General features: G+C 43.9%; 1 protein-coding gene across 3 annotated transcripts in view; it reads left to right on the top strand.

Moving 5' to 3' along the window:
• Positions 1 to 22,259, top strand: part of Mov10l1 (Mov10 like RISC complex RNA helicase 1) — a 75,945-nt gene that overhangs the window by 8,348 nt on the left and 45,338 nt on the right. For all 3 annotated transcript variants that reach the window (XR_782209.1, XR_782208.1, XM_010634279.1), the window contains exons 4-10: positions 10,555 to 10,667; positions 11,605 to 11,789; positions 15,219 to 15,359; positions 15,726 to 15,970; positions 16,364 to 16,496; positions 18,251 to 18,442; positions 21,040 to 21,154. Coding sequence is in view for 1 of the 3 variants with exons in the window: in XM_010634279.1 (XP_010632581.1) it covers positions 10,555 to 10,667; positions 11,605 to 11,789; positions 15,219 to 15,359; positions 15,726 to 15,970; positions 16,364 to 16,496; positions 18,251 to 18,442; positions 21,040 to 21,154 (1,124 nt within the window). In the remaining 2 variants the exon portion in view is untranslated. The remainder of the gene's footprint in view (positions 1 to 10,554; positions 10,668 to 11,604; positions 11,790 to 15,218; positions 15,360 to 15,725; positions 15,971 to 16,363; positions 16,497 to 18,250; positions 18,443 to 21,039; positions 21,155 to 22,259) is intronic.

The raw sequence follows: 22,259 nt of genomic DNA, 5'->3' as shown, positions 1-22,259 counted from the left end.
CTTTCCTGTAGGGTATGCAGCAACACACACACTCTCTCACTCTCTCTCTCTCTCTCTCTCTCTCTCTCTCTCTCAATCAATCCAGAATGTCTGTGATTATTGTCAAATGGCTCCTAAGGGCCACTGCCCCAAAGTGTGGATCTCAAACAGTGAATGGTGGCCTGAGAATCTTTCTGCATCCTTCCTTAGGCCTGGAGTCCAGTGCCAGACCTGGCCCATGGGCTCTGCCTTGTCTCAGGTGACTCTTTGGTGACCACTGTGATACATTCCTGAGGTACTCAGGTTGCTCTCAAGCCTAGGACTAACACCTGCTCTCTCCCCGCCCATCCCTACCATGCAAGCCCCACATCAGGCCCTTTGTCCTGCTGAGCTGTATAGTCTCCAAAGCATTTATTTCCACATCTACCCACTCTCCAGGCTCTTCCCAGCCTGCTCCTTGCAGACAGCCCTGCCCTGCTCTTGGGGCAGGAGGAAGGCAGCATTGGAGATAGGCAGGGAGCAAAGCAGGTGGATGCTCCCTGCTAGGTGCACCATAGCAGGCAACAGTCCTCTCACTAGGCCATGACTTTTGCTAGCAGCTGAGTGCAGTCAGCTGACTTTGTACACCCTAGTACATATCTGAAAAGTGAAGGAGTGTTTGTAGGGAACAGGGAAAAGGGGACATTACTAGAACCTCTGCAGTAAGTCCTAGTCTCCTGCGGGCCATGACAACACAAGGCAAATTAACTTATTAGACCGAAAAGAGAAAAAATGAGACTTAAAGAAGAATCTGAGATTTGGGTCTGATCAATGCTGCTCTGGGCAGCAAAGACCTGGAGCTTGACACACCTTTATTCAGTACAGCAGGAGAAACAAATTAACAGATGACTCAGGACAGAGAGTTCAGTACATCAGCAGCTGAAATCCTAGCACAATGAGGAACTATGCAAATGAAAATTTAGTTCCTCCCAGGATGTCTTCAGCTGGTGTAATCTTGTCCTGGAGCAGTACAGCATCTCAAGACCAGAGATCGGAGACCAAAATGGAGTTATGTCTTAACATACCAGAGCTGGACTGTAGGCAGGAGAACTAGGCCTAATCATAATTATAATTATGAAATGATTCTTCCCCAAAATTATGTAGAATTGCTCTTCACATATCTTCCTTTCTTTTTGTTTTATGTAAGTGTACTTTTAGGGAAAAGTGAGCATGCCCAACAATGGCTTGTCACTATGTATTGTGAGGCCGTACAGTGTGTTTAACTGGCTTAGTTGTCTATAATAAGGGCTATCGAAGGGCTCTCTCCAGCTGCGGTTAGGGGAGAAGGGGTGCAGATTTTATCCAGCTGCTTCAGGCTGAGAAGGGAGACTGAAGTCAGGGGTCTCTTCTAGGGAGCTAATTTAATGGGCCTTAAATGAAAACTATGTTATAAATCAGCAGTATAAACTCTCTCTCTCTCTCTCTCTCTCTCTCTCTCTTATACACTCTCTCTCTCTCTCTCTCTCTCTCTCTCTCTCTCTCTCTCTCTCTCTCTTTTTGGTATCCGGGATTGAACTCAGGACTTTGCGCTTTTGAGGCAGGTGATGGCACCACTGAGCTAAATTCCCAGCCCCCAATAAAAACTCTTTACAAAGTATATCTGGTGGATATTGGTAAAGAAATGTGTAGCATATTTGTTGTTGATATTATCAGTATGATCACTTGGAGTTTGGCAGTTTATAGGCAAGAATAAGTAAAAGAAAAATTTTAAAAGAGATTACAGTATGCATAGTCAAGCTATAAGCACTAAAAATAAAAAGTAGTTTGGGGAAAGAAGCACATTTAAAAACTGTTTCTAAGGGACTAAAATAGTACCTGTAACTTATTGACTCATAGACCCTCTACTTAATGGAAATTATCTATAAATCAGATTTTAATGTTTCAATTTTGGTTGTCAAAAGATTATAAATGTAATATTTTTTTTAAAAACAAATTTTAGCCAAAAAATTTCAACTTGTCTAAATTTTATCTGCAGTTATACTTCTCTACTGGGTGTTTAAGACCAAGTTACAGTGAGACCTATATTAACTAAAATTAACCTCTTGCTATCTACCAGGTCAATTAAGTCTCCTCAGGCACTGTCTTGGAACCATGCATAGAGCCTCTTAGCTCCTCTGTCGGTGTCAGCTGTCAGGATATGTCATGGCCTTGCTTGACCATGTTGCTTTCTGCAAAAGCATGGGAGATTTTCCTCCAGGTGACATTCCTTTGGCACAGTTTTTTGTTGAATCTTACTGTTTTGGTGTCCAGCAACCTCCCTGCTTGGGAGGTTGGGTGACTCACCAAAGATGCCGGATCTTGGAGAAGGTTTCCTCCTGTCCAGGATCTTTTTGTTATTGTTGATGTTGACCTTCGAGGGTCAGGGCCAAAATACTGGCTGTCTTCTTAGACCAGTTGCCTTTCTAGTTCTGGTCTCTAAACTTTGGTTGTTTGAACACCCAGAAGAGAAGATCAGTAACATTAGCATAATAGAAGTAGTGAACTTAACTGTTATAATTAACCTGGATAGTAGGCATTTTGATATAAAAAATATAGTTAGGAGCTGCTTCTTTATTCTCCAGAGGAAATCCCATATAATGGTCTCTCCAAACCCAGGGGTCTCTATTTATTTACTTTGACAAGCAAAAAATTAAAAAAAAAATTTTTTACTTCTTATTGCAATTTGCTTAATGTAAGTGACAATACACATTATTTTTGTAAAATAAATCTTGATGTCACTTTGATCAGCTAGCAACTTGGGGGAAGAAGGGCATGACTTTAACTTAATAACTTTTGGGGGGGGGTTGAGACAGGGTCTCACTATGTAGTTGAGACTGACCTGGAACTCACTGTGTAGTACAGGCTGGTCTCGAACTCACAGTGATCCTCCTGCCTCAGCCTCCCAAGTGCTGGGATTACAGGCATGCGCCACCACGCCCAGAAATTTAATAACATTTTAACAATTTAATAATAGGTGAATATTTTTTAAGAAATTTTTTTGAAAACAGAAAAAAAGGAAATAGAAAATTGAGATCAAACAAAATAGTTGTACAATTGGAGAAACATAAAACAATTTATAAAACTAGAGTGCACTCAAATATATTTGGCCAAATAATATCCCTTTTATGATTGTTAGGGTTCTAATTGTACATAAGACTGGTCAAAACTTTAAGGTCAGTTAACAGAGACTGCTTGTGATTAGAATCAAAAGGAATAAAAGCAGTATATACCTGTAATGAACATTTTAAAGTTACTCCCCCTTTTTAACCATCTATATTTGGCCTCCCTCTGGGGTGGTGTCTTGGTCCTAGACCTCTCTGGATTTGTCGGTCCTCACAGGTGAGCCGGCTTGCTCAGTCGCAGCTGGCTTACTGCTCACAGCTGGGGTACTGTCACCCATTCTCCAAGGTGGTGGTGGTTCCCATGATTGCGCATTCCAGGAGGGCAGCCACAAGGTTTCATCATTGTCTGTCATCACACAGGCCAAATCTCCCCCCAAGTTATTAAGGCAGCAGGGCCACTTCATTTACTCTTTGGACATCTTTCCAAAGGACTTGTGGTATCTGGGTCTTAGCCATGGCATCTCTATGCCAATGTAGCATAGTAGGCGGTTGTGTGAAATCTGCTGCAGGATTTAAAAAATTAAGTACAAACAGCTAGATCTAAACGGGCTTGTGGAGGCAGCAAATTTTACCCTTTTGATGGGTTAAGCAGTTGATGTTTGAGGGTGGCATGGGCCCTTTCTACTATGGCTTGTCCTTGTTGATTATATGGAATACCAGTACTATGCTTAATAAGAATGCCAAGTAAAGAATATTTGGATAAATTTATTAACATATGATGGATCATTGTCAGTTTTAATATTTTGGGCACTCCTATGACAGCAAAGGCAGACACGCAGTGCTGTTGAACATGGTGTCCTTTCTTTCTCACCAGAGTAACACATGGCTTATATCACATGTGAAAAATGTATCTATAGAAACAGGTACAAATTGAGACTTCCCAAGAGGGGACACATATCTCATCCATCTGCCAAGTCGTATTATGGCTACACCTCAAGGGTTATTTCTTGGGGAATGAGCTATGGGATCTGCTGGTAATAGGACAGGACATGACTGTCTGTCTTGCCTGAGTTCAAGATAGTTGAAAATCTTATTGTAGTGCCGATGGAAATAGCTGTGTGATTCCTTAGCCTGATCAAAAGCAGTAAGAAATCCTATAAGCTGATCTGCTTGTGCATTGCCATATGAAAGTGGTCCAGGAAGATTGGTATGTGATCAAATATGTACACAAAATGATTTAAAATATTTTAATTGTGGGAAAATGGGGGAAATCTCAGAAAAAACTAAATGAAAGTGACTTTTTATAAGCTGACTCAGAGCCACCAAGTCAGGCATCAGATGAAAGTAAATTACCTCCTGGCCTTTGCCCTTGATGCTGAAAAGGCATTCACTGGGCTAAAGATAATAAGGATGCTGCATTGCTGCCTGGAAATGGGAGTCAAGCCCTTCCTCAGGCATGGGAAACAATAGGGGATCATGGCCAGAGGGCTCTAGTCCCTCTGAGTCAGTGGTACCCAGTTCAGTCCCATGCACAAGTACAAAATCAGATGGAATGGGTGTCCAGAGGGACATTCTTTCCTCATCAAGGGAACATTGGGGAGCTCAGGATTAGATCTTCCTGCTGCTCAGAGAGTCCACCTGCTGAGACATGAGACACTGGTGCATCCCTACAATTTACAGACCCCCGCCCCCCTCAGAACAGGTGGTTTGATACTTGGAAAATTCTCTTAACTTTGAAAGGCATTACTGTTATCCAGGCTATTATTGATTCTGACTCTAACTCTGAATTGTGTGTTCCTGTTAGTTCCACAGAACTTTAAGTAATTGAACAAGGAGATTATATTGCACAATTATTGTTCTTGCCTAAACCAAAATTAAATAATAGTTTTTAAAATTCCTGAGAGGGGTGGGGATTTAGCTTAGTGGTTCTGGCGCCTGCCACGCAAGTGCAAGGACCCAAGTTCAATCCCCAGGACCAAAAAAATTTTTAAAAATAAAATTCCTGAGAGTATCCTCAGCCAGAAATTCCTCAAGAGGTTTATTTCACCCAAGAGATTTCCAAAAACTGCCCCATGTGCAAAATTAAATTGAATGGCAAATTCTTTACAGGGCTGGTAGACACGGGTCCATGATCAGCACATGTTTTTGGCGGTCATTTTGTGGGGGAAAACAGCTAAAACATCTGTGGTAGGCTTTGGTGCACCCCCCGCCAAGTTTTACAAAGGTCCATTCCCCTGTCTTAGGAAGGGCCTGATGGTCAAACTGGACATATCCGTCCTTATATAGCTCCCATACCTGTAAATTTATGGAGTGAGATTTATTGGAAGAATGGAGAGTCATAGTGATTACTTTGCCCCCTGAAACCTCACCAGGTCAACAAATGATGCCTAAAGTGAGTTATGAACTGAGGAAAGGATTAGGCAAGCAACTTCAGGGGGGACACAGCCTGTGGAACAACAGAAAAATAATCCCTTTGGAATTGGAAATCACACGACCCCATTTGGGTTGATCAGTGGCCCCTAACACAGGAGAAACTAACCATTTTAGAGCAACTTATATTAGAACAACTTAACAAGGGGCATTTAGAACCATCCATGAGCCCTTGGAACACACCCATCTTTGTTATTCCTAAAAAGTCAGGCAAATGGTGTTTGCTTCAGGACTTACATGCAGTTAATGCAAGCCTCATTTCAGTGGGGGCTGCAGCCTGGCTTGCCAGAGCAGGTGCAGTTCCCCAGAAGTGGCCACTTACAATTATAGATTTAAAAGATTGCTTCTTTAACATTCCTTTGTGGCCAAGTGACCGACCTGGATTTGCCTTTTCAGTACCTCATACGGATTTTAAAGAACCATTGAAGTGCTCTCAGTGGACTGTTGCCACAAGGGATGGCTAACAGCCCCACATTGTGTCATCTTTTTGTAGCAGGGGCTCTTCAAGCTACTCATAAATTATTTCCTACTGTATATTTAACATATATGAATGACATAATAATCTCTGAATATACAACATACTTTTACAGGTCTTTGTTGTTGTAAAGAAGGATTTAGTGCATTTTAGATTGTGCGTAGCACCTGAAAAGATTCCACTATCTGAGCCTTATACTTACCTTGGTACCTTGTGAGCAGTGCTGTCTGTTAAGTCACAAAAGATACAATTAAAATGCCAAATGATTTTGAAAAGTTAAGTGATATTAATTGGATTAGTCCTAGAATAGGGAAAGCAAATTTTTTTTTTTTTTTTGCTGTACTGGGGATCAAACTCAGGACCTTGTACTTGTGAGGCAGGCATGGTATCACTGGCTAAATCCCCAGCCCTGGGATAGCAACTTTTCAATTGTGGAATTTATATGAAACATTACAGGGAGATTCTGATCTTCATTCCCCTCGAAAATTAACTCCAGAGGCACAAAAGGTGTTATAATTAGTAGGACAAAGCATACATAACTGTCAGGTTTTTCATATAAACTCTTAACTATCCAGTTCATTTGTTTATGCTTAACACTCCCCATTCACCTACAGGTTTAATAGGACTGGTATGAGAAACAGGTCTTTCCCATGGAATGGTTGTTTTTATCTGACCAGTTAGTGAAATCTACAGTTATATCTAGATCAAATTGCAAAAATATTTTTGTTTACTTAGGACCTAATCATTCTGACAGTTATTTGGTGCCAATCCTCATTTCATCATTATCCCAGTTGATAAGGCTCAAATGCAGACACTACTACAAGCTGCTTTATACTGGCAAGTAGCCTTTGCAGATTTTGTTGGACAGATAGATAGTCATTACCCTAGTGATCCTCTGTTTAATTTTTTTTTGACTGACATGAGTTTATTCTCCCCAAGTTTACTCAGTTTCAGCCATTGCAAGGTGCCTCAACTTATTTCACCGAAGGCTCCTCTAAGGACCCAGCAGCAATTTGGAGCTCTTCCTTTAGCTATGTATTGCCTACACCTGGCCTCTCCCAGAGGTCAGAGTTGCTAGCTGTTTTATTTGTGATTGACGACTTCCCTTCCCAACCTCTTAATATTTTAAGTGATTCTTAGGCAGTTGGTTTGACTCAAAGACTGCAAAGAGATATGGTCCACTCTACCTTAGAATCTAAATTATTTAACTTGTTTTTGAGATTACAAGAGGCCATACATCAAAGATCTGCTTTAACAGGTGTTCAGGTTAATTAAAATGAAACCATTTTTGAAATATTTGTGTATGAGGGACCAAACTGATTTTATTATGTTAGTGGTTCTCTAAAGTTTCTATTTTAAAAGTATTTGCAAAAATATTTCTAAAAGCTAGTGTCTGTATATTAAAACAAGTTAATATTGATTATCTGGACATGATGTTCTTAGTATGTAGTAGCATTTTAGTTTCTTTTTTGTTTATGAATTTTTTTTTTTTGAGACAGGGTCTTGCTATGAGTCGGGGCTGGACCTTGAACTCATGGCCATCCTGCTTCAGCCTCCTGAGTGCTGAGATTACAGGTGTGTGCCACCATGCCCAGCACATTTTAATTTTTTAATATCTCTTAATACCAAGTCACTGCTATTCCTGAAAATGCACTTTTTAAATATGCTCTTACTGTATAATTCTCTGGAATCCTCTTCATAGTTACATTTTATGGTTGATAAGTTTGAAATTATAGGTAGACACCTTTGATAGACTTTCCTTCAGACTGTTTTTTTTTTGTTTTGTTTTGTTTTGTTTTTTTGGTACCAGGGATCAAACTCAGAACCTTGCAGTACCCTTGAGCTGAGATCTCTGGCATGACTGTCATATTTTTAATTGAGGAAATAGTTCAGAGAAAATTCTGCTAAATATGAGATGTTTAAGGTTTGGGATTTTTTCCCCCCTGTTGAAATGTGTAACTTTCAGCACAGTTGTTTTCACAGGTACTGTCTTGTTTGCCTCTATTCAGCTTAAATAGGTATTTTCGTTTTATAAACTAAAACTTGGCAAATAAACTGTCTCTGTGATTTTTTTTTCAGTAGCAGGGATTGAACTCAGGACCTTGTGCTTGTGAGGCAGGTGCAGCGCTACTGAGCTAAGTCCCTGGCTCTGTGATTCTTTTGAACGTGTCTCATTCATCTCATTACAGAACATCAGGTTTTCCAACTAAAAGTAATGGCTTTCTTAAACTTTTCATACAATTTGGGAAGTCCTGTCATAGAATTCAGCATCAGCTGGGCATGTGCGTGTAATCCCAGCACTCTAGGGGGCTGAGGCAAGATTGCAAGTTATGTCCTTCCTGGGCAATTTAGCAACTTTTCAAGACCCTATCAGAATTTAAAAACAACTGGTTGCTCAGTGAAGTCCTGGGTTCATCCTCATTACCAGAAAGCACACACACACAACACCACACCACATAAGCAGCGCATTAATTTTGTGTACCATGCTAGCTTGTTCATTTCCTCCATTGCTTTTGTGTCTCTTTTTACAAGTTTTATTCTCAGAAGCTATAATTTGCAAAAGTTGTCAAAAGTTAAAGATTCTTGGTTGCACAATTATGAAATACTTTTTTTTTTGAGACAGGGTCTCACTATGTAGTAGAGACTGACCTGTAACTCACTATGTAGTCCAGGCTGGTCTCGAACTCACAGCGATCCTCCTCCTGCCTATGAAATACTTTGATGAAAGATTTTTTGCTCATTTTGAACAAAATGTAACCAGATGATAGAGCTTTTTTGTTTCATTTTGTTTTTATAAGAGTAGCACACAGTGGGACCCTAGGGCTATTTACCAGTGTTTCCCTCACAGCAGAGCATATGTCACATCCAGCTGGTGAATGTGGCAAAGAGAAAGCCAGGGCGGCCAGAGCCAGAGCCAGGGTGTGTTATTAGCTTCACCATGGAGTTTCATGGTGGTTACCTGTATACTCTGTAAACCTCAGCTGCTGTGCTTCTTTCAGCTGGTTGACAGCATGTTTGAAGGTGAGGACTACATCTCTGCCCCAGTTCATTCCAAGTACCTTTCTGCTTGTAAGTTTCCTAACACAAAGTGATCTTATTTTGTTATAGTGTCTTGTTAAATCAGAATTTACCATGTTATCACTGTGAACACAAATACTTTTATCTCCATGGTTGGATTTTCTTCTTTTTTTTCCTATTGTTGGATTTTTAAACTAGTTGTGCCATAACACTCACAGTATCATCAGATGTGTCTCTTTCCAACAGAATGCTCTTCCAAAATTTTTACTTTGATTCCACAATTCTGATGGGGAAAAAAACCTCTTATTTAAATTTGCTTAAGTATTGCTTTCTTTAAAAAATAACTTTTTCAGGCCAGGGATTTAGCTCAGTGGTGCTGCTGCCTGCCTCACAAGTGCAAGGTCCTGAGTTTAATCTGTGGTACCCCCCCAAAAAAATAAAAAAATTTAAAAAATAAATAAATAAAATTTTCAATTAGCAAATTAACACCTATTGCTTAACTTTTCGTGTGTGTCTAGGAAATTTTAGCATAAAAAGTCAGCAAAGTTAAACAATTATTTGATGAGAAGTCATGGTTTACAAAACAGTATACAAAGTGTCTCTATAGCTGCATATGTTGAATTGTGATTTTAGGGCACTGAACTTGAAATTGCTACAGTAGGTCTGTCACCTGCTTTCAGACAGTTGGTGCTATCACTGCAGTTCCTGTGCTGAGGAGTGATGTCAACAGATATGGGCTCAGTAACTGTCTCAAGAAACAAATTCAATATTCAGTTATACCCTTTGGCTTTTTAGCTTAGTGCAGTGAAAGTGTTGATTCCAAAAGTGTGAAAGTTGTAACAGGCTTTAGCTTTTATACTTTTCTCATGGCCTCTGTAGACTCACTGTGTCTGTCAGGACAGCTCAGCCACGTTTATCAGTGAACCTGCTACAGTTCACATCATCCCTGCCAGCCCAAGGCCAGGCAGCCCCATGTGTCCTTCAGGATGGGCCTGGACACTTCCCAGCTCTTTGTAGGCCAAGGGCCTGCCAGGCAGCATGTGTTCTGTGCCCCTGAGCTAAAATTCTCTCAGCTCCAAGTGCATTCTCCTCTGCCACCAAGCCACTTGAGTGTCCTCCTGACAAGAATGTAGTACAAACCCTTATCTGAAGGACTTAGGAGGAGAGGATAGGTGCCTGCTGCTTGTCTCTCAGGTGTGCTTGCTCCTACTACAGCCTAGTCGTGTATATTAGGGGCTCCAATTCAGCTTACTTTATTACAGTGATTGATTCTTTTTTTTTTAAATGGAGAATTATGGGGTATGTTCTGAATAGATGAGGTCCTGAGATGTCAGGCCTGACTGCAGTTATCTCTGGGCCCTTTTCCCTTTTGTCATGCTTGGTCTCAAACACTTTTGGCTTCATTTAACCAGAGTTTGACTAAATAGTTATTAAGTTCAGTAAATATGTTTCTAACAAAAGTAGAGCATATTTTTAAAACTGTTTGATTGTAGGAATGAATTCAGTGTATCACAACCTCAGAGTGAACTGTGCATTTGATGTCACTTGTGGTTTTCTTTCTGGCCATTTCAGGATTCCAGCCATGCAAGGGGGACTGGGTGGAGGCTGAGTACCGGATCCGGCCTGGTACATGGAACAGTGAGGCCATCACAGTGAAGCCGCTGAGGTACAAGCGCGTGGACAAGGTAGTGTGCTGACCGGTAGCCCCTCTGCATGTTTTTGCCACCAGCATTCTGTATTCACTGAGAAGCCTAGATAAATAAAGCTTAGGACTGGCCTGTTTCCCTAGGGAAATCCTGATGACTCCATAATTAAGATACCCTCACATAATTAAGATCTAAGATACAGTATATACATACACATGCTACGATGCTCTTAAGGAAAAACTGTTCGTGCTCGAGAATGTGGAATTTACACTTCCTCAAAGATGGTGTAGTTTTTCATGTGAGTTAGCACCAGGGTAAGGTATTACAATGAACTGAGCTGTGACCAAGTAGAAAGGGGATGTCAGACACCACCACAGCCCTGTCAGTCAGCCTCAGCTCCAGACCCCTGTAGGCCTCTCCCAGGCCCCTGTCATTTTGGACCTGAGTGTGGGGGACTTGGTCAAGGAGTAAATGGTTGAACTGTGGAGCAAAAGCATACAGGCTCTATGAGAAGTAAATGATTAAACAACAACAAGTTTAGATCAGTGAGGCATGTTGTATCTGGCCATTGTCCTCCTTTCCCCAAGAATACTGCCTATCCTTGAGATAGCTCCCTCTTCTTCTTTTCCTCCTCCTCTTCTTCCTCCCCTCCCCCTCCCCCCTTCTTCCTTCTTCCTCCTTTTTTTCTTCTTACACTGATACTCTAAATAAAGCCCTGAACGTTCTTGGCTTGGTGCTACTTGTGGGAATCTCCCTAACTCTGGGTGTTCTTGATTGAGTAGCCTCTCTGGCCCTCTCTGTGATTGAACTAAGGCTCATCTCCAAGTAATCTTTTTCATCCTTTGCACTGCCACGGTCTCTCACTATGACAACTGAGTTTGCTGGGCCAATCTGATCTGGGCACATTCAGAGCGGTGAGTGTTGAAAGCCCCTTGTTGGAATGGCTTTTAAACAGTGTTCAGTACTGCAATTGCAGGTCTGCATCTCCAGCCTTTGTGGGAGGAATGGGGTGATAGAGGACAGCATCTTCTTCAGCCTGGATTCCCTGAAGCTCCCTGAGGGATATGCACCGCGAAGATATGACATCGTCAACGCCGTGGTGGTAGAGAGCAGCCAGTCGTGCTATGTCTGGAGGGCACTTTGCATAACCCCTGTGAGAAGGTGATAATCAAAAAATTTCTTCTTTGGGAGGCAGAGAACCTGATTTAAGTGTATTTTGAGGTGTCAGAGTGATGCGCTACTCAACAGTGTTTCAGTCCTCAGTGGGCCCATGTACTGTGCTGGTTCCACAGTCATTCACGTGGAGTGGTGTCGCAGCCGTCTCAGTTTGCCTATGTGCATGCTGTGTTTCCTGAGGACGAACATCCCGGAACAGCATTTCTCAGAGAGCATCCCTGTTGGTAGGGTACATGTCAGTACTTTAGTAAGCCAGATTGACAGGTTACAGGTTAGGAGACACATGCATTCTGGAGAGTCTTAGTCTCTGTGGTTGAGGGAAAGTCTAATTCATGGGTTCCTGAATTTTTGTTTTTGTTTTGAATTGGGAATTGGACTTAGGACCTTTGCACTAAGCTGCATCCCCAGCCTTTTTAAAATTTTGAGACAGGGTCTTGCTGTCTACTAAGTTACCCGGGCTGGGATCAAACTTGCAATTCTCCTGCCTTAGTCTCCCAGAGTGTTGGGATTACAGGTGTGAATCATCATGCTCAGCTCAGGGCTCTCTTTTAACCCTTACTTCTGTGGTGGCAATTGTTTTAGTCCTTTTTCTATTGCTGATGACACAATACCATAGCCTGGAACAGTTACAGAAGAAAGAGGTTTACTTGGCCCATGGCCCTGGTCCAAGGTCAGCGGTTGCATCTGGGGATGGCCTCCTTGCTGGCAGGGTCCCTAGGCAGTATGGGCATCATATGGCAAGAGACGGAGAGAAGTGGGAGAGCCCTAGCCACACTGGCTTTTAGATCAGACTCACTGACGATGACTTGCTAATGCCTTAATCATGAGAGTGGATTAACCATTCGTGAGGGTGGAGCCCTAATCCTCTGTGCCACTTCTTGGTATCTTATAATGGAGATGGAACTTCAGCAGGACTGTCAGCAGGGACAGACCCTATTGAAGCCATAACAGCAATGGCCATTTTGAGGTGTATCCTTATTCTTTATTTTTTTACATTTTGACATTTTCAAAAACATGTTGGAACTGGGCTTGGTGGCGTACGCCTGTAATCCCAGCACTTGGGAGGCTGAGGCAGGAGGATTGCTGTGAGTTCAAGATCAGCCTGGGCTACATAGTGAGTTCCAGGGCAGTCTGAACTACATAGTGAGATCCTATCTCAAATACCAAATCAACAAAACCAAACCGAACTGTAAATTCCCACCTCGCCAACGTGACCCAGGCAATAACCGCCGGAAATGGGTTATTTACTTGCTTTACAGAAATAACTGTAAAAGACATAGGCCCACAGAACAAAGCAGACCTGCTCAAGTTACCGAGAAAATAAAGGAGATGGGTGAACACTCGGGCTCCGCCAGTGTTATGGTCTCGATGTCCCCCTAAAGCCCCATGTGGTCAAAGGTGGCCGAATCTAGATTGAGGGTGTTTTTTTTTATCAAAAAAAAAAAAAAAAAAAAAAAAAGTTGCATATGTAGGGTCTCACAACAGTTGAATGTCCTGTGTCTGCTGTTCTATTTGTGTGTATATAATATGATGCCCTCCTCGCCAGCTCTCTGAGTGGTATCTCAGCCCTGTTTGTTGGGCTGAACCAAATGCTGCTGCCCTTGGCACATAACCTCCAGCACACTCCTCATAGATCATGACTCTACTTACTGCCTGCTCTCTTCCATAGAATGCCAGTTCTGTTGAGGGAAAGCACTTCTCTGCCTTCCTGCCTTGCATCAAGCACCAGACTCAGTCTCTAGGTGTGGCAGGCAGCCCTGTGCAACCTGTTGGGCAGGTGTGTGGTGCCTACTTGCACAGACACGTGTGAAGGAGGCCCAGAAGTATCTACAGGTGTTGCTGGACTGGAAATGACCCTGTGCCCTCATCCTGCTTGGAGACACTTGTCTTTGGCCTCTTAGAGCCAGTGTCCCTTACCCATGCTCTTCTTCTCAGCATTGTTCAGCACCATCTGCCTGGCTGCAAGGTACCAGGAATTGAGATGGGCTGATTTGATGGCTGGGACCCTCTTCTAAGCCTTGAGGTCCCAAGTTTCCTGTGTGTTCCTCTATAAATGCTGTGAAGCCCTGATCCATAGACCTAGGATCTGACTGCAGATCCATCAGTGTCATGACCTCCTAAAAGGCCTACCTGTTCTTCCTTGACTCGCCCTTCAGGGAAAGAAGCATGGAGAACTGCCTCTGCCCACAGCAGCCTTGCTCAGGCTTCTTGAATGTAGAATAGATGGCAGAAGGACTGCAGAGCTAAGGCCTGCCATCTGCCCATTCTCCCATTGGCTCACAGATTCTGTATGTGGATGCTTGATATTGCTTGTAGTCTGTGCTGCAGACTCCTAGTGTCTGATGGATAGCACAAGTAATGCACAAAGCTGGCCAATTCCCAGCCATAGCAGCCCAGATCCCAGCCCTAGCACCATGAACAGCTTTCCCTGCAGGCATTCCTACCTCCCTTCCCTTTTCACACTGTCCCTCTCCTTGGCTGATGTGGGCAGCTTGCATACTACCTCTCTGCTCAGGCAATGAGGAGAAAAAGGAAGGGGCAGGCTGAGCCACAGAAGGGTCACTGGGTTTGTGGGCAGGCCTAGAAATGTAGAAGTTCATTTTGGAGGCCTGATTTTCTTGAAGAAGCTGCAGACAGGGAAGCAAGCAAGGCCAGGTTGACCTTCTAGAAAGAGTGGAGAGAGGGAAGTGGTGACTCTGCTGAGGGAAAGTAGAACCTTCTGTTTCTAAATAGCAAAACTCTATTTGTTTCGCGTATAGTCAGGTTGTGCTCAACAGTGGCTCAGTGTTCTGAGAAATATGTCACTTACTGGGCAAACACCATAGAATGTGCTCACACAGGTCTGGGTGGTACAGCATTGCTTCCAGGCCACAGGCCTGTGGGACATATTACTATGTACAACTGTAGGCAATTGCAACAGGTGGTGTTTTTATCTCTAAACAAACTTAAGGAAGGCACAGAGAAATCTAAGGGTTAGGAGTTTCTCAACTCTATTTTAATCTGATAGGACCACTGTAGAATATGTGGTCCATTGTGAAGGAAATGTCATTATGCAGCCTTATGACTGTAGTTCAAAAAACTTACCAAACACAAATTTAGTAAATCCCTGAAGAGCAAGGCCCAGTGCCTTCCCTTGTGCCTGGGAGGTGGTAGAGATGAAAGAAACCCCTGTGGTACAGGTCATATGCCACCTTGCCCCCTTCTTTCTAATCTCTGGGGGATTGTGACGACATCTATGAGGTGGTTTCTGTCTTTGAAAGTCCTAGGTCTTGTGGAATCCCTTCTGTGGTCAGTGGGGGTCTCTCTGGATCATCATCAGTCTGCCCCCAGTGAAGCAGATGCAAGAGAGGAAAGAGTACAGGCGCTGCAGGGGCCTCCCCACATCCTGACACCATTCTCTGGTACCTTCTTCAGAGACTCTTCTGTTGGTGAGGCCCCAGAGGAGTCCTATGGAACCCAGTTGCTGAAGAACAAAGGTGGTATTGAAGTTACAAGGCTGACAGATTTTGGAACACTGAAAGAAGGAGGAAGTAAAACAATGGTGATCTGGATAGAGTAAGTGTGCATCAGAATTTTTAAAGTTTAAAGGTTTTAAATTAGTTTAAACTGGTTTAAGGATGTAGAACCAATTGTATTTTGTTACTTATTTTTTTTCCTCTAAAATTCTTTTCAAAAATTTTCTCCCCAAAATCTCTCTTAATTTAATAAAGGTAGGGACCCAGGTATTTAGCTCACTAGTTCCACCGCCTGCCTCACAAGCGCAAAGTCCCGGGTTCGATCCCCAGTACCAAAGCAAGCAAACAAAAAACAAAAAATTTAATAAAGGTATTTGCAGCTGCCATTCATGAAATTGAATTCTGTGTTTCACAGTGACTACCCACCTCACCTCTGAGAGTTGTATCTCTGTGACCCTTTTTCCAGGAATAAAGGAGACATTCCTCAAGAACTAATAAGCTGCAAACTGGCTGGCTGGGATAGAACTCAGCAGTTCAGGTTTCAGACACCAGACATAGACCAAGCCTGCCCAGAGGCATCTTTTGGTTCCATTCCTGAGAAGAAGCAGCTTTTTTCAAATGGAAATGTCAACTCATTAAATAGCAACAGAAAAAACAAAGCCAAAGAGAGACTGGAGAGCAGATTGGTGAACAACACAGAAAACTCTCCAGGTAGGTAGCTCAGGTATTACCAAGGAAGGGCCAGGACTGAGGTGGCCTTGACCCTGAGAGCCAGTGGGCCCTGTGTCCTGCCAGCTCTTTATGCCTGAGCTCTTTAGCTTTGGACCCTTCTGCTCTGTTTTGGGGCTGTTTGATATGCTTCCTGTGGTGACTGTTCCCTGGACCAGAGAGAGTGCCAAGAGTGGGAGTCCTCGCCCCGGTCCTTGCTGATCTGTAGTTTTGCCCTCTTCTGGTTGCATTCTCTTTGTGTTTTGTCAGCTGCATCTTGAGTTTGATTTGTGTGCATCTGATTATTTCTGTATTTGTGAACATTTCATTTCCACCAAGCATTATTGGAAAAATTCACCTTTTGGTCTGACTTTGTATTTAAATTTCCCTTCCCAGGTGACTATGCCTATGAAGGGAAAAGTCCAGAAAAAGAAAACACTCCATCGAAAAAGCAGCTGACAGAGCCTAAGCCTGGGGGGCTCCTCCCTCCAGGAGGAAGAACCTTCATTGTGATGACATGTGATGCCAGGTCTGACACTGAAGGGCCAGGGAGGGCTTGCTTCAGAATGATACTCATGCATGTTCCTTTCTATGCCCCTCTGTGGTCCTCCTAGGTTGAATGTTATAAAAGCAACCATGGCTGTTTATCATGCCCCAAATTCCAAGTGAAAGCAGTGGTCCATCTTCATCCTCAGCAGATGACTGACCTATCTTTACAAAGAAAATAGTGTGTATGATTCATTTGGGTGTGAGCACTCTCCATTGCTTTTGAATCTTGCCAAATGTAGCCATCTTAGGGCTCCTCTGTACTGCAACTTGGTGTCCCCAAGGCCTCTGTGCATCTTGGTCCTCTCCAGGCATCTGACCAACGCACAGCACATGAGCTAAGGGCTAAAGGAGAGAAGGATGCAGCTCTCTCCTTTCTTCCTTGGTAGCCAGCCAGCCTTCAAGCCCATCCCTGGTCCTGCTTTCCTACCCTTCCTCCTGTGTCCCCACCACTGTTCAGACTGCTCAAAAGTCCCAGGCTGCTGGGTCGCCTGTCAGTTTGACATTGGACCCTGGGCCCCCTTAACTCTGATCACTCATCTATGTTTCTAATTCTCAACGTTTTTAAAGATGTAAATCATTCATTCATTCATTTAGGTTTTTTGACACAGGACCATATGTAGTTCAGTCTGGCCTTGAACTCATTATGAACCCAAACTTGTGGTGATCCTCCTGTCTAAACCTCCTGAATTGCAGGGATTGCCGGTGTGTGCCATCACACCCAGCTTAAAGTTATAAATGTATTTAAATCACTGCCTTGCTTCAAGCCCATCAATATCAAATTGTGGGTGGTCATTTAACAGCAGTGCGTCAGTCGGCTGTGACAGATGAGGCCCACTTTACTTGGTATTATCATTATGACAACATAGAAGGGGGTGAGGAAGCTGGAAGTGAGAGCAGTATAGTGTGGCAGTGTAGTGTGCACAGACGGCATAGGCCAGGTTGGAGCCACAGCTGGAAATGGGCAGAAAGCAAGTAAAACGTAGTGCACATTTTTTGTCATGTTATACAATTTGATTTAAACTTGAAAGTACTGAGCTGGGCATGGTGATGCACACTTACAATCCCAGTTCGTAGGGAGTCAGGGGTATTGGATCACAAGTTTAAGTCCAACCTGGGCAACTTACTAAGACTAGAACAGATTGGGGATGTAGCTCAGTGCCACAGAGGCCTTGTGTTTGGTCGCCCGTACTGGGGGAAAAAAGACATTTTAAGTGATTTTTGTCTTGGGAAAACATGACATTGCTCATTTTAGAAAGTAAAATTATATTTGAAAATTTTATTAAAAGTCAAGCTTCACTTGTTTAATAGTTCTGTAACTTTCTGTTTATGTATTGTAAGGTCATTCCGAGGCACGAATGAAACTACTGAGGCAGGCAAAGTCTAAACAACATGCGATGAGTTCATTGCCATCTGGGTGCAGATGGGCCAGGGGCAAGAAGGCCATTGGCACTGAGAGGAGGGTGCTCATGGTTGATATGGGGCAGTTTAGGTAGGGGAGGGGGTACTGATCAAGAGGGTAGAAAATTTTAGAGTCCCATGGGATGGCTGATAAACAGGGCAGTGGTGGGAGCAGCAGGGTGTCTGCTGGATTCTTGTTATCTCTGCTCCTCTGGATACCAGTAGTGGGTCTGCTTGGGCAGGGGTCCAACTTGGCGGACCTGTCATGTACAAAGAGAAATTTTGTTGAATTTGTCTTACTTATGACTAAAACTAAGTTTCATTTTGTTTACCTAGAACCTCTGGCCGCTGCAAGGAGCTCCTTCTTTTGTGTTTCTCTGATTTCCTCATTGGGCGATACCTTGAAGTGACTGTCGTGAGTGACGAGGAGGCACTGGTAGCTGTCCGTGAACCGTTTTCTTGGAAAAAGCCTAGACGTCCCCAAGCAGTAACACCCACCAAAACAACAGTTGTGACTACACAGAAAAGGTACCTTTGGTGAATTGAATGTGTGGCTTTTGCTGCATCAGAGACCTGCAGCAGCTATATCTGTGAGAGAAAAGTAGAGACGCCCTGGCAGGTCACAACTATCAGCCTGGCTGGAGGTGGTATGAATGAAACTGGGGTTGGAGCCTTTTTCTTTTTCTTTTTTTTTTTCCATTAAGTTTATTAGTACATTTAGGTGCACAGTACAGTTACATTCTCCACTAGGATCTTGTACCTTTACATGGTGTATCTTCGTTCTTATTTTTTTCCCCATTTCCCTGCTCTCCCTTCATTCTGGACCCTTTTTCTTATCATGCTTGGGTGTGGGGTATATTTCCATGGAACTTGTGAGGCTGATTTTCTAGCGGAGGCCTCAGGGTAGCCATCAGAACAGGGTGGATTCCCCTCAGCTCCTGCCTTCCTCATCGGTCTCCTGAAGGCAGGCCTGGAGGAATCATCACTGCCTCTGCTGAGAGTTTGAGCTTAGGTGTTGCCCAGACTCCATGGTAGCAAGATGTATCACCCTTCTAATATGGGAGCATAATAAGGACTTCAAGGCACACGATAGCCCAGGGCAGGTGGACATCTGCCAAATTGTAGGCCAAAGAGAAAGTGTTAGCAGAGAAGAGTCTTGTGTAGTTGTTTATCCTTAGAGTAGCCCATTGTTTGAATCAGGCACCAAGAAGCTTTGGGAAAGTTTCTTAACCTCTCAGAACCTTAATTTCATTTGTGAGTGATGGTCCCTACCTCATGTGAGTTGAGGAAAAAATGAGGTGGAGTGTATAAGATCACACTTCTCCTGGTACAGGGCAGTCAAGTAGCATGGAGGGTCCCTGATGCCCTCAAGGAGCATGCTCTAGGGATGGAACCTCAGGAGCAAGAGCTCACCATGCCCTGCAGGGCCTAAGAGTCTTTGATGATTGGCTCCCAATTCCAAGAGACTCTGAGAACCTCTGGTTCTCATCTATTGACATACTAGCCACCACGCATTTACAGTTGGCTCAGCAAAAGAGTGAAGTACACAGACCAACAATCATGAGTTTTAACCTTGGTCAGTTATTTCCTTGGGGTGCTAGTGTAGCCCTGTAGGCAAGTGTCTCTGGGACAAAGATTTTGGTTTCCATTGTGCCTGGTTATGGTTGGCTCTGCATGCCCAGATGGGTGGTGATGGACACTGACTACGAGCCATGACAGGGCCTACATATCCTGCTTGGTCCCCCAGCATCAGGTAGCTCCAGCCTCCATCTTGCTCCCTTCTTCAAAAAGCACTTCACGTAGCAGACCTCTACCAGCACCTCTCTGCCAGGTTTCCAGCGTCCTGCATTGTCAACAGCTGTGTCTTGTAGATGCAGTCTGCTGCCCAGAGCATGTAGTCAGAGTGGCCAGTGAGCCAAATGTTGTGATTGTCCTGTCTAGTTTGCTTAGTCATCAGTACTTCACTCTCTCTCTTCAAGTGCCCTCTGCTTTCTGAGTATGCTTCATGTGTGTGCTCTGGTGTGGTTCACGAACCGCAGGGTGGAAGGCACTCCTGTGTCTGGGAGGAGAGACATCAGCCTTTTGGTGCCATCAGGAGTGGCTCTGGGGCTGATGCCATGTTTCTGTCCTGCACTACTGCGTGTTAAGCTAAAGGAACCCAAAAAGGAGGTGACAATGTTGAAAAGGAGGCTGCAAGCACCTCTCCCTGCCTTCACTCAGGACATCAGGCCGAGACAGGTGGACAGCATGAGGGAAGAAGTGCCTGGTGCTTCCCCTCTTCGTTCAGTGCACAGACCTCTCCGGCCTGCCTCCTTCCTGTCTAGCCTCTCTTCTCCCCTTTTTCTGTGATTTCTGAGGCTCTCTTGGACTTGCCCACAGCAGCAGTGAAGTTCTTTGTCCTGTAGGAGCAGAGTTTCCATGACTCAGACAGTGGCCTGTTCTAGGAGAATGCAGGAACTTGAGGATGGAGCTGGATTTCCCTACAAAAATCAGAGCTAGGAAATAAGCAGTGGAAGACAGGACTCAGGCCAGGCAGCTTTCACCAAGTGTGCTTTTCACAGTGATGTATATGTGTAGTTCCCGATACTTGTGTCCTTACTAAAAACACAACAGTAAGAGTTTAGCTCGTTAAAAGGTTAAAATCAGTTGCCTTCAGACTCCCCGGTTCCAACAGGCCCCAAGGACTTTCCAGCCCAGCCCCTCACCACCACTGGAGCAGCTCTGACTTCTTACATGGATGTGAGTGTGCTCAGCCAGAGCGTGATTGGAGACAGGATCCAAACCTGGAGTGAGGTCCTAGCAGAAGTTCCTGTGCCGGCTTTCAGAGAGTGAAAGAACTCTGGTCTTTCTGAAGCAGGGAAGGGTGTCTAGTAGAGGTTGAGTGTACTAATCCAAAAATCTGAAATCTGAAACTTTTCCAGCATGATACTCCAAGAATTTCAGGCTTTGGAGCATTTCAGGTTAAGGATGCATCACTGATAAAATTTGTACAAATACTCTAAAATGAGAAAAATCTGAACTGCTTCCGATCCCAAGCATTTCCGATAAGGTTATACTCAAAATATACATGTGAAATGCCTGGATGATTAGGAATTGCTTTTAACTTGTAAATTTATGTTTTTAAGGAACTCAAGACGACAACTACCAAGTTTTCTTCCACAGTATCCGATACCAGATAGACTAAAAAAATGTGTGGAACAAAAAATTGACATCCTAACCTTTCAGCCACTACTTGCAGAGGTAGGAAAAGTGTCTTAGGACTGGAGGGATACTTACCTGTCACCATTCAGACTTCTGACAAAACCATGATTAACCCTTCTCAGGTTCAAACCTCACAGTGGCTCATCTTCGCCACGGGTAGCTGAGAATTTCAGGGTAACAAGAGAAAGACAATCTTGGAGAATCCTTTTGGAGATTAAGTACCCTTTGGGGTCCATACCGCTGTAGAAGAAGGTCAGCGAGGAAGGAGGGGGCTTCTGCCACAGCCCAGCCTCTCCTCACAGGGTGAGGTAGCCTGGTTTGGAGCAGGAGGCTTTCCCTCAAGGAAGAACCCCAGCGCTGTGGGGCAGGAAGGCCTGACATTGAAAAGAGGAGCTGAGAAAGACTTAGCACAGCACTTGGCTGGCAGGAAGTACAGCTCTTCCTAAAGTCTGAAAGTACCTAGGTGATGGACTTTGTCTATAATCCCAGCACTGGGGAGGCTGAAGCAAGAGAAACACAAGTTTAAGGCCAGCCTGGACTACATAGTGAAATGCTGTCTCAGAAAAAATAAAGTCTGCAAGTAGGAACCATTTCTGCAACTCTTTCCTGTCTGCACACCCCAGTGGGATACAGGGAGGAGAGCTAGCATCACCTGCAGGGAAGTCAGCAGAGTGACCCTGAGTGGAGTGGCTGCATCAGAGAAATTGAGGAAGGGGAGAGGTATTTGACAGTGCGGCACTAGAGGGAGCACTTCCTAGACCCAGGAAGCTCAAGGCATGTTTTGAGGTCAATCATCTGAGGAGCAAGGGAATGACTGTGAGGTGAGGCATCACTATGCGTTAAAGGACAGAGGCTGGATAAGCAGAAGGAGGTATGGATCACTGAGATTTGGTGTCCATGGTGAAGCCTTGAGCTGTTACAGCCTGGGGACAGAAGCCAGTCAAAGGATAGGATTGAGGGAGCCAGCTCGGGCACAGCTGCCAGGGATGGGTGGGGTAGGTGGGCACTTGGTTGGCCAGGCCCTTGGTCCTTAGTTTCTTGTGTTCATGCCACCTGTGAGACAGGCAAGATCCGTAATGTTGGCCTTTAGTCAGCTATTCATGTGTGCCTTTAGTTTCCTGAACTTTTTTTTTTTTTTTTTTTT

The sequence above is a fragment of the Fukomys damarensis genome, unplaced genomic scaffold (assembly GCF_012274545.1).
Source record: "Fukomys damarensis isolate Sample0158 unplaced genomic scaffold, DMR_v1.0_HiC HiC_scaffold_19, whole genome shotgun sequence".
Classification (NCBI taxonomy): Eukaryota; Metazoa; Chordata; class Mammalia; order Rodentia; family Bathyergidae; genus Fukomys; species Fukomys damarensis.
This window is presented reverse-complemented; position numbering and strand designations above follow the sequence as displayed.